Raw genomic sequence first — 10,403 nt, 5'->3', positions numbered from 1 at the left:
CCCCTCTCCCCACACGAAAAAGAGAGAAATCCTTATTCCCTTTGGGTGGGACTGGGTGGGTTTTGGGAGCTTCCAGGCAGGAAGGGGTTAACCCCTCCTCATTCGGACCCATTGTTCCCTTTGGGTGGGTTGGGAAGGGGGCCTCGGGGGGGGGAGGGCAGCAAAGGGGCCTGGGGAGGGGGCTCCCTTCTCCCCAACCTTCCACACCCCAGTTATCCTGAGGGGAGATGCTCTAGGGTAGGGATGTGCCTCGGGGTAGCATCCTGACCCTTTGCCCTGGGCAGCCATGGAGCTGGGCTCCTGCTTCAAGAACTACGAGGACTTCCGGGAGTGCTTCAGCACCTACAAGAAGGAGAACCGGCTCCAGTACGGCTTGAGGAGCTGCGTCTCCATCCGCTTCCACAACCGCAAGAACGGGACCAACATCCGAGAGGACGTCACGTAAGGAGGCCGGCGCTTCAGCCTCTCGGGCGGGAAGGGGAGGGTGCCCTTTTCAGAATTCCCACATCTAAGATACCTTTTGGTAGGACTTCTGCTGCGTTTATGAGGGGTTGGTCTGATGGTCCAGTAGGTTTATTCTACCGCTAATCACGTACAGTGGTGCCTCACAAGACGAAATTAATCCGTTCCGTGAGTCTCTTCGTATAGCAGTTTTTTCGTCTTGCGAAGCAAGCCCATTGACAGCTTAGCGGTTTAGCGGCTTTTAGCGGCTTATCAGTTTAGCGGATTAGCTGCTTAGAAAAAGGGGGGGGAAACCCGCAGGAACTCGCAAGACATTTTCGTCTTGCGAAGCAAGCCCATAGGGAAATTCGTTTTGCGAAGCGCCTCCAAAACGGAAAACCCTTTCGTCTAGCGGGTTTTCCGTCTTGCGAGGCGTTTGTCTTGCGGGGCACCACTGTATAGTAATCCTAGAATGATAATCTCAGGGAACTGTAGCATTATCTCATTGATTCTCCTGATAATCCCATTAGTTAGGCTGCCGGGGCGATGCCTTGCCTTCTTGACATCCCCGTTCCTCTTCCATTTGCCAGGTTTATGCAGGCGAAGTTTGGTTGCTCCCGGTCGAGAGACTCCAGCAAGAAGAGGAGGCAGCAAACCAGCTTGTGCCCGGCGTATTTCGTCCTGCAATACAACGAGGAAATAGACCGACTGGTGATCAGCGAGCTGAATGGCAACCACGTCCACACAGAGTCCAAGGCTTCCTTGGTCAGCTCCAATGCCCCACCTGGGACCAGGATGGCAACGAAGCTGCCTGGCCCCCCCAAAGCTCCCGGCAGCCCCCCAGCTAAGCTGCGCCGGGAGGAGCCAACGGAGGTAGAAGCCTGTGAAAGGGACAGCGACGTGAGCGTGGAGGTCGAAGTGGACTCTGACGAGCCTCCGCTGCTCCCGCCCTCCCCACGCAAGGAAGCCGAGGTTCCTCCTCAGGCGGGGGAAGATGGCTCCTCCAGCCCTGCTTTCCTCCAAGTCGCCGAAGTGATGAAAAACTTCCTGCGGGTGGACATGGGCTCCTTGGCCTCCATCAGCGTTGGCAGCGACCAGGACCTGGAGAGGCTGAGCTTCCAGACCAGCAAGATGAGGAGCCTCTTTGTCAAGTTCCCCGAGAGCCTTCTGCTACACCGGGTCCAGAGCAAGAAGGGCCACACCCTGTACGCTTTCCTCGTGGAGAGCAAGGAGAGGGTGGGGAAGTTGGTCCACCTTGCCATCTTGAAGGAGGACACGCAGGGGAACACGCGGAAGATGTTCTCCGTCTTCAAAGAGTTCAACCCCGAGTGGCAGAAGGTCAAGGTGGTCTTCATGGACATGTCCTTCCTCCACCGGGCCAGTTTGCAGGAGCTCTTCCCTTCGGCACAGGTCCTCCTCTCCGTCTACCACACCGTGCGGCTCCTGGAGAAGAAGCTGAAGGAGTCCCACGCTTCTTTCTCCTTCAAGTACAACTTCAAGCTGGCCCTGAAGGACGCCGTCTTCTCCACCTCCACCTCAAACCTGGACGCCTTGTCCCAGCAGGTGAGGCACGTGGTGGACCAGGACTTGTACAAGTACCTGCGGACTAACTGGTTCTCCTGCGAGATGCTCTGGTACATGCACGCCAAAAAGGGCCTCCATTCCTGCAGCACTTACATCGACAGCTTGGACCTCGTCGCTCAAAAGCTGTCCCAGATTTTCGGCACCCAGCCGTCGTTAGAGACCAGCATCCTTCGCTTCGTGGAGTACGCCGACAGCTTCAACACCAAAGGCCTGGAGAACCTGACCCAGGGCCTGGCGGAGGACAGCCGCAGCGGCCTCATGCAGGAGCTGAAAGTCCTGGCCCGGCCCGCCGTGAGACGCAGCTCCAGGACCGCCTCGCAGCAGCAGCAGCCATTGCCCGGGAACGCAGCAGAGGAGCCTCCGAAGCAGTTCACCAAATACAGCCCAGCCAAGCCTGTTGCCACCATGCTGTCGGCCCTGCGGAACACCTGCACGGACGTTGCCTACCAGCTGTGTCTGAACGAGTGGGACGTGGTACAGAAGTCTGTCCAGCTTCTGAGCTTCGCCAGGTTCAAGACCACGGTGCAGCTGCTGGAGGACACCCACCAGGTCAGCAGGGACGGCAAGAGCTGCAGCTGCTACTTCCACTGCCGCTACCAGCTGCCCTGCCGGCACATCTTGTCCATGCTGCTGGCCAACCGGGAGGTGGTGGGGGAAGCCATGGTGGGCAAGCGCTGGCAGAAGGAATACCAGCACCTTTCCGTCATGGGGGAGAACCTGCTCGAGTTTACAGAGCCCTCCGCAGGCCCGCTGGGGGCAGTGGGGGCGGCCTCAGGGGAGCGGGGGGACAAGATCCAGTCTCTCAGCAAGGAACTTGGGAACCTCTTGCTGCAGAGCGAGGGGGAGGAGCTGGAGGAGCGCACCTCCACCCTCAAGATGATTGTCAACATCTGGACTAAGTGTTGCGAGCTGCAGGGCGGGGAGGGGCCGGAGAAGAAGCCCCTCAGCGTCCGGAACGTAGGAGACCTCCCCTTTCTCTGGGTGAAAAAGGAAGAGATGGAAGAAGTTGAGGTGACTTCAGGAATGTCCAGCCCAACCGTTGAAGATGTCCAGACTTCCCTGGCTTGAAATCCACGCCAGTGTGGAGTCGTGAGCAACTGGAAGCAACCTTGACTGTGTTCCGAGCCCACCGTGGTTTTTCCCAGCTAAAGAAACTCAGGGTTGCTGCTCAGTTTTGCAGCAAGAAAGCAGACTCTATTCTGGTCCTCCTTTGGTGGCTGCTCTTTATGAGGACTTGGCGTGCAGGTGGTGGGCACAACCGTTCCTCCTGACCTGTGTGCTACAAAGGTCCCCCTTGACTGACTCTGACGCACACACGCATTCTCCAGGTTTTGCAGCCCACGGCTGCAGGCTTGACAATCAGGGAAGGTCTCCTTCCCACGGGGGGCCTTCTCCAGGGCATCTTCCTTGCCAAACCTTCGTCCGTCACTCTTGACTCACACATCTTGTTTCCTCTTTGCCGTCTCCCTTGTTTTTTCTTCTTTAACGCAGGTCATTTTAAGAGTTGGAAGGAATCCCGAGGGCCATCACCTCCTACCTCCTGCTATGCAGGAATCTCAGCTCCAGGGCAGATGGCCGTCCAACCTCTGCTGAAGACCTCCGAGGAAGGAGAGCCCACCTTCCGGGGTAGTCGTGTTTGGCTGCTTCAACGTGACGTGACTCTCTGGGCCTGATGCATGCAAAGAATTGCTGTCTTGGTTCTAGCTGTATTTTTACTGTAATGCTTCTGGGGTGGAGGCTGGGCCCCCCCGCCTGGCTTCAGTGGCAGGGAAAGGCGATGCTGAGTTGCTGCTTTCTTTGTTTATCCTGAAGCCTTTCCCAGCAGGGACTAGTTTTGCTGCTATGTACTTAGACCAAATTTATTGTTGGAAATAAAAGTCTAACCGTCCTCCTTTGGTACCTGAACATACTTTTCCGTTTACCTTGTGTTTCAATTCTCTCCTCTCTGTTTGCTGTTAAAAAGTGAAACAAAAGACCAGGTGGCCAGGATATCCTTGTAGCCAAATCTCCAAGCAGAACTCCAAAAGTGGGTTTGTGAAGCACACTGTTTCTCTGCCTTTTGGGAAGGTAATTAGTTCAGAAAGCTGGGGCAACAGAGCAAAGGCTTTTCATTTAAGACTCACAGACCAGTTAAAGGCCTAAACTACTGCGCTGTGGGTTAAACCACAGAGCCTAGGACTTGCTGATCAGAAGTTCGGCGGTTCAAATTCCCATGATGGGGTGAGCTCCTGTTGCTCGGTCCCTGCTCCTGCCAACCTAGCAGTTCAAAAGCACGTCAAAGTGCAAGTTGATACAGTGGTGCCTCACAAGACGAAAAGAATCCGTTCCGCGATTCTCTTCGTCTAGCGGTTTTTTCGTCTTGTGAAGCAAGCCCATTGACGGCTTAGCGGATTAGCACTATTAGCGGCTTAGCGGATCAGGATGCATCTCACCCGGGACACAGTCTGTTTGTACTACTGCCTTCTGGCAGGAGATACAGAAACATCAAGTCAAGGACAAATAGACTGAAAAATAGTTTCTATCCAAGAGCTGTGGCCTTCTTAAATGCAGTAACTCGATAGTGTGACCTGGGAGTTTGATGGGTGTGGGTGTGGGTGTGGCTGGAATGTGGTTTGTTTGGTTGTTGTTGTTGTTTTGCTTTTGTTGTTTTTAAGGGATGGCATCCAATTTCGTTGCACTTGTGCAATGTTGCACTTGTGTAATGACAATAAAGAATCTATCTATCTATCTATCTATCTATCTATCTATCAGCTGATAAGCGGCTTAGCAGCTTCGAAAAAGGGGGGGGGAACCCGCAGGAACTCACAAGACATTTTCGTCTTGCGAAGCAAGCCCATAGGGAAATTCGTTTTGCGAAGCGCCTCCAAAACGGAAAACCCTTTCGTCTAGCGGGTTTTCCATCTTGCAGGGCACCACTGTAAATAGGTACTGCTCCGGTGAGAAGGTAAACGGCGTCTCCGTGCGCTGCTCTGGTTCGCCAGAAGCGGCTGTACGCCGGCTCCTTCGGCCAATAAAGTGAGATGAGCACCGCAACGCCAGAGCCGTCCGCGACTGGACCTAATGGTCAGGGGTCACTTTACCTTTACTGTGTGCAACCCAGCGGCGTTTGATTTGCCAGAAGGATAGAAAAGGTTTTGGGAGAGGGTGATGAGAATGTGTGGTGGTACACAATACTTTTCCCCACTCGCAGCTTCTCTGCTCTGAATTGCACTTTTAGAAGCTATATTTCTCCCACCCACCTTGGGTTTCCACTTGTGTTTGCTAGGGGAAGGTGGTTGGGGCACCCAATGTAGAGCAGAGGTGTGGGGAAATACATAAGCCCCCTCTTCTCAAGTGACGTAAAGGAACGCCTGAAGAATAGGCAAGTGAAGAAGAGTTTGGATTTGATATCCCGCTTTATCACTACCCAAAGGAGTCTCAAGGTGGCTCACATTCCCCCACAGCAAACACTCTGTGATGTGAGTGGGGCTGAAAGACTTCAAAGAAGTGTGACTGGCCCAAGGTCACTCAGCAGCTGCATGTGGAGGAGCAGGGAAGCGAACCCAGTTCACCAGATTACGAGTCCACCGCTCTAACCACTACACCACACTGGCTCTGTGAATAGAGGAGACTGTCCTCACACCTTGCGCTGAGAGCCTTCCTCTCTGCTCAGCAGCAGTTCAGCCCTTCTTGGGAGTTCAGTTCTGGACATCGCAGTTGCTAATTTCAGGCCTCCTGGACTTTTAGAGGTCGCCCCTTATACCAATCGATTGTGCTCCCTCTTCCACGTGACAGCCCTCGTGACCTTTGAAGGTGGCTACCACATCTCCCCTCAGTCATCTCTAGCCTAAGCACACCCAACTGCCTCAACCGTTCCTCATCAGGCTTGGTTTCCAGACCCTTGATCACCTTGGTCACCCTCATTAGCAGACCTTCCAGGACATTTCCGCCGCCTTAATGGCGAAGGGCTATGGATGGTTGGCAGAGCACAGGCTGGTTCAGTTATTTCTCTAATTTATACCCCTCCCAAAAGAACCCACAATATCTAGACAGAGAGCTGGGAGACAAACACACCCACCCCACACCCGTCTGAAATCCTGGACAGCCACTGCCAGTTAGTGCATGCCAGAGGTGCCCAAATTGTGCTCCGCAAATCGCAGTTTCGTGCTGGGGGTCCATGGCGTGACTCTGAAGAGTGACACACACAGAAGCGGCTTTGTTGCTCTACGGCTGTGAGAAGGCTGTGAGGAAGCTCCTTCTCTGAGCTGCTTGAAAGGAAGGGCTGTTTGGCTCAGAATCATGAGCACCAGAAGGCTCTTTGGAGTTTGCTGAGACACACACACACTTACGATACGATAATCTTTATTGTCATTGTCCCATACAGAACAACGAAATTGAAAAATCTACATCAGACATTCAAAAACCAACAAGCCTGCTATCCCAGCTATCCCAACCTGGTTAGCCCCCTAAAAACTCTGATACCCCATTTTAAAATAAATAATTTGTCCTAACAAACCCTGACTCCCCTCCAGGGAGCGCTCAGCCGCAGCATCTGCACGCACCGCCATCTTGGAGATGGTCCAGTCCTGCGCTATGGAGACTCCTAGCCTGCCTGGGAGGATGCGGGGATGGTCTCCCTTGGGGAAGGAAGATGCAGCCCAGCTGAGATCTGAGAGAGGAGCCTCCCCTCTTGGGAGGGGCCAGGTGGGTTGCCATGGTGACCAGGACCCGCCCTCCTTTGTGACCCCCCCTTGCTTCTCTAAAAGCCAACCGCTTGCAGGTGGCATTGTGGGTTAGCAGTGAGGCCAGGAGAGAGACAGGAGTTAGTGGCAGTCGGTGGCGATTAGGAGAGGAGTTTGGTTTGGTTATTTTGATTTTGATTTGATTTATGACTTTTATTTGATTCATTTGATTTATTTTATTTTGATTTGATTTATTTATTATTATTATTATTTTACAATAATATTTTTATTAAGTACAAATTAGAAAACATACATATTCACAACAAAAGAAAATACAAAAGAAAAAGAAAATACATCTAACCAAGGGGAAAAAAATTAGAGAATATTTTGTCTCTTTTCATATTTACAGTTATTTATACTTCTATAAAATGCTATTCACAATAAAGCAGTGAAATGAAAGATATCAGAAAAACGAAAAAAAGAGCAAAGAAAGAATAAATAGTAAAAGAAAAAGATCATAGGTGAAAATTTTAAAAAGTAGATAAGTACTCACAATACATAGCCGTTTCCCATCTATATTTATATTCAATTGTATAATTTCATCTTGTCCTTATCTACCGTAAATAAAGTGTGTTTTTTAAAAATTTACCTCACGTGTTTTTAATAATCCGTTGATTTATTATTTTACTCCTTTATTTTAACATTTTACTTTACTTTTCTTTATTTTACGATTTTTATTTTTGTTTTTATTTAGTGCACATCTGTGCCTATTTTGTATATATTTATTTTGTTTGTAGAGGAGTAGTTAGGGTTAGGGTTAGGGCTGGGGTTGGGTTGGGGTGAGAGTTAGGCTTGGGTGGGCATTTTAGATAGTTAACTACCGTATTTTTCGCTCTATAACACGCACCTGACCATAACACGCACATCGTTTTTAGAGGAGGAAAACAAGGGAAAAAACATTCTGAATGAAACAGTGGATGTATCATTTTTGTGCTTCATGCTGTGGCCACAGACATGTGATCTGATGGTGAATTTGGGCTGACCCAATGCAAAAATCCTGAGAATCCCTGTGCATCCATGGTTTGTAACCACGTTTTTGCACCATTGCAGCCCCAGGCAACAGTGGGTGCGTGATTTTTTGGGGGCAGGCTGTAGCCATGGACATGCTATGTGCTCTGATGGTGAATTTGGGCTGACCCAATGCAAAGATCCTGAGGATCCATGTGGATCCATGGTTTGTAACCACGTTTTTGCACCATTGCAGCCCCAGGCAACAGTGGGTGCGTGATTTTGGGGGGGCAGGCTGTAGCCATGGACATGCTATGTGATCTGATGGTGAATTTGGGGTGACCCAATGCAAGGATCCTGAGAATCCCTGGGGATCCATGCTTTTTAACCACATTTTTGCACCATTGCAGCCCCAGGCAACAGTGGGTGCGTGATTTTGGGGGGGCAGGCTGTAGCCATGGACATGCTATGTGATCTGATGGTGAATTTGGGGTGACCCAATGCAAGGATCCTGAGAATCCCTGGGGATCCATGCTTTTTAACCACATTTTTGCACCATTGCAGCCCCAGGCAACAGTGGGTGCGTGATTTTGGGGGGGCAGGCTGTAGCCATGGACATGCTATGTGATCTGATGGTGAATTTGGGGTGACCCAATGCAAAGATCCTGAGAATCCCTGTGGATCCATGCTTTGTAACCACATTTTTGCACCATTGCAGCCCCAGGCACAGTGGGTGCGTGATTTTTTGGTGCAGGCTGTAGCCATGGACATGCTATGTGATCTGATGGTGAATTTGGGGTGACCCAATGCAAAGATCCTGAGGATCCCTGTGGATCCATGCTTTGTAACCACATTTTAAGTGGGGAGCGAAGGAAAAACAAAGAAGGGACATTAGAGGGGTGTGCAGAGAAGCAGCTGGCTAAGAATGCAGGAGAGGGATTTAACGGGAGGGAGGAAAGAAAGGCAAAAGTTTCCCCCCACCCAAGCCAGCCCTCTCTCTCTCTCTCTCTCTCTCTCTCTCTCTCTCCCCCTCCCTCCCTCCCTCCCCCTCTCTCTCTCCCTCCCTCCTCCCTCTCTCTCTCCCTCCCCCTCCCCCCTCTCTCTCCCTTCCCCCCTCTCTCTCCCTCTCCCCCAGCAGCACCGGAGCTTGCCTGGAGGGGAGGGGCTTTCCCTGCTCTTTGTTCTGTTTCAGCAAACACAGCAACGAAACAGAGGAGGGTGGGCAGTAAGACCCTGAGGCAGAATGCAGAAAAGCAGCCGCTTCCTCTTTTCAGGTTTCGCTTCTCCGTGCAGCGTGCAGCGCCGCGATTTGGTTTTTGCCTGATTTTTCAGCTCCAGGGACCACACATTCGCTCTATAACACGCACAGACATTTCCCCTTCCTTTTTAGAAGAAAAAATCTGCGTGTTATAGAAGGAAAAATACGGTAGTTTAGAGAGGAGGGTGGGACTTTTTTCGTGGAGGAAATGGGCAGGCTGTAAGTAGCATTCCTTCCTTTCTCTTCGTGTGTGTGGGGGGGTGAGTCCTGGGGTCCCCTGCAGAGTCTTGGCTCTCTGGTCTTTATTCAATGAACTGTTGCAACTGCCACAAGGAAGAAGCAGACAGAAGTCCATTTTACCCACAACATCCTACGTGCATCACATCTGTGTCACAAACTAGGAGGGTTTTTCTGGCGGAAATCTGAGTCTCAGGTTTGCCCCAGTCCCTGCCTTGACCTCCACCTTCCACCCATTGACTAAATCAAAGGGGAATAGAGACATGTCCCCGTTTCCCAGCCCAGTTGAGTCCCCGCTCTTGTCCTGGCCAATTCCCCAGTCCATGGAGGTTGGGTCCACTCTTGTCCTTGAGATGGCAACCTGTCTGGCCCTCAGAGACCAGGATGGCAGGGATTCTCACCCAGGCAGAAGGCTTGCTGTGGACGTGGTCTCCTGCTTCAGGGATCAGGGCTGCCCCTAGCCATATCCCAAGCATAGCTGTCAACTTTTCCCTTTTCTTGCAAGGAATCCTATTCGGAATAAGGGAATTTCCCTTTAAAAAGCGAAAACGTTGACAGTGCCTCCTCTGGGAGCCCTCTTCCTTCGGAGCAGAACAGCATTGGAACAGTGTCGATCCGAGGTTGGATTGCTTTTACAGGAATCTTTGAAGCTTTTCCCGCTGCAAGAGTAGGCAAGTGCTACAACCAGATACTAGGCAAACTTGAACAAGACACAAAAGACTTCTTCTCCTTCTTCTTTCTTCTTCTTCTTCTTCTTCTTCTTCTTCTCCTCCTCCTCCTCCTCCTCCTCCTCCTCCTCCTCCTCTCCTTCTGCTTCTTCTTCTTTTGTGACCCCTCATAGCTGAGGAAGATTGTCTTCCACACTGGGGACATAGGTTTCCGGGCGAGAGTTGATCCCGGTGAGGGTTTGCCAAGCGTGCCTTCCTCTTAGCACGTTTCTCCCTTGCATCCTGAGTTCAAGTGTCTTCAAAGCCCAGGACACCTTTGGAAAAGGCTCCAACCGGAGCTCTCACAGGCCAGTGTTTCCCAGTCGTTGGTGTTTACACTACATGTTTTTAGACTGGCCTTGATAGAGTCTCTAAACCTCTTTTGTTGACCACGAGCATTATGCTTCCCATTTTCAAGTTTGGAATAGAGTCATTGCTTTGGAAAATGAAAATCAGGCAGTTGGGGCTGCCGGCTTCTGAGTCGCTCTCTCTGCTCGTCTCTTCTAG

At 51.3% G+C, this 10,403-nt stretch overlaps 1 protein-coding gene across 1 annotated transcript; it reads left to right on the top strand.

Annotated features, from left to right (window-relative positions):
• The first annotated feature begins 154 nt into the window (after window positions 1-154).
• ZSWIM3 (zinc finger SWIM-type containing 3) lies at window positions 155-3,913 on the top strand. Its single transcript, XM_081866711.1, has 2 exons — window positions 155-441; window positions 1,032-3,913. The coding sequence occupies exons 1-2, from the start codon at window positions 287-289 to the stop codon at window positions 3,091-3,093; spliced, it is 2,217 nt and encodes a 738-aa protein (XP_081722837.1). The 5' UTR covers window positions 155-286; the 3' UTR covers window positions 3,094-3,913.
• Window positions 3,914-10,403: the final 6,490 nt, after the last annotated feature.

Source organism: Podarcis erhardii, assembly GCF_964252035.2.
Source record: "Podarcis erhardii genome assembly, chromosome: 6".
NCBI lineage: Eukaryota > Metazoa > Chordata > Lepidosauria > Squamata > Lacertidae > Podarcis > Podarcis erhardii.
This window is presented reverse-complemented; position numbering and strand designations above follow the sequence as displayed.

What these genes read in the sequence shown, in the direction of transcription:
- ZSWIM3 (XM_081866711.1), top strand. Translation starts at nt 287, where the DNA reads ATGGAGCTGGGCTCCTGCTTCAAGAACTACGAGGACTTCCGGGAGTGC. An exon ending in AACATCCGAGAGGACGTCAC is followed by an intron (nt 442 to 1,031) that starts GTAAGGAGGCCG and finishes TCCATTTGCCAG; the next exon opens with GTTTATGCAGGCGAAGTTTG.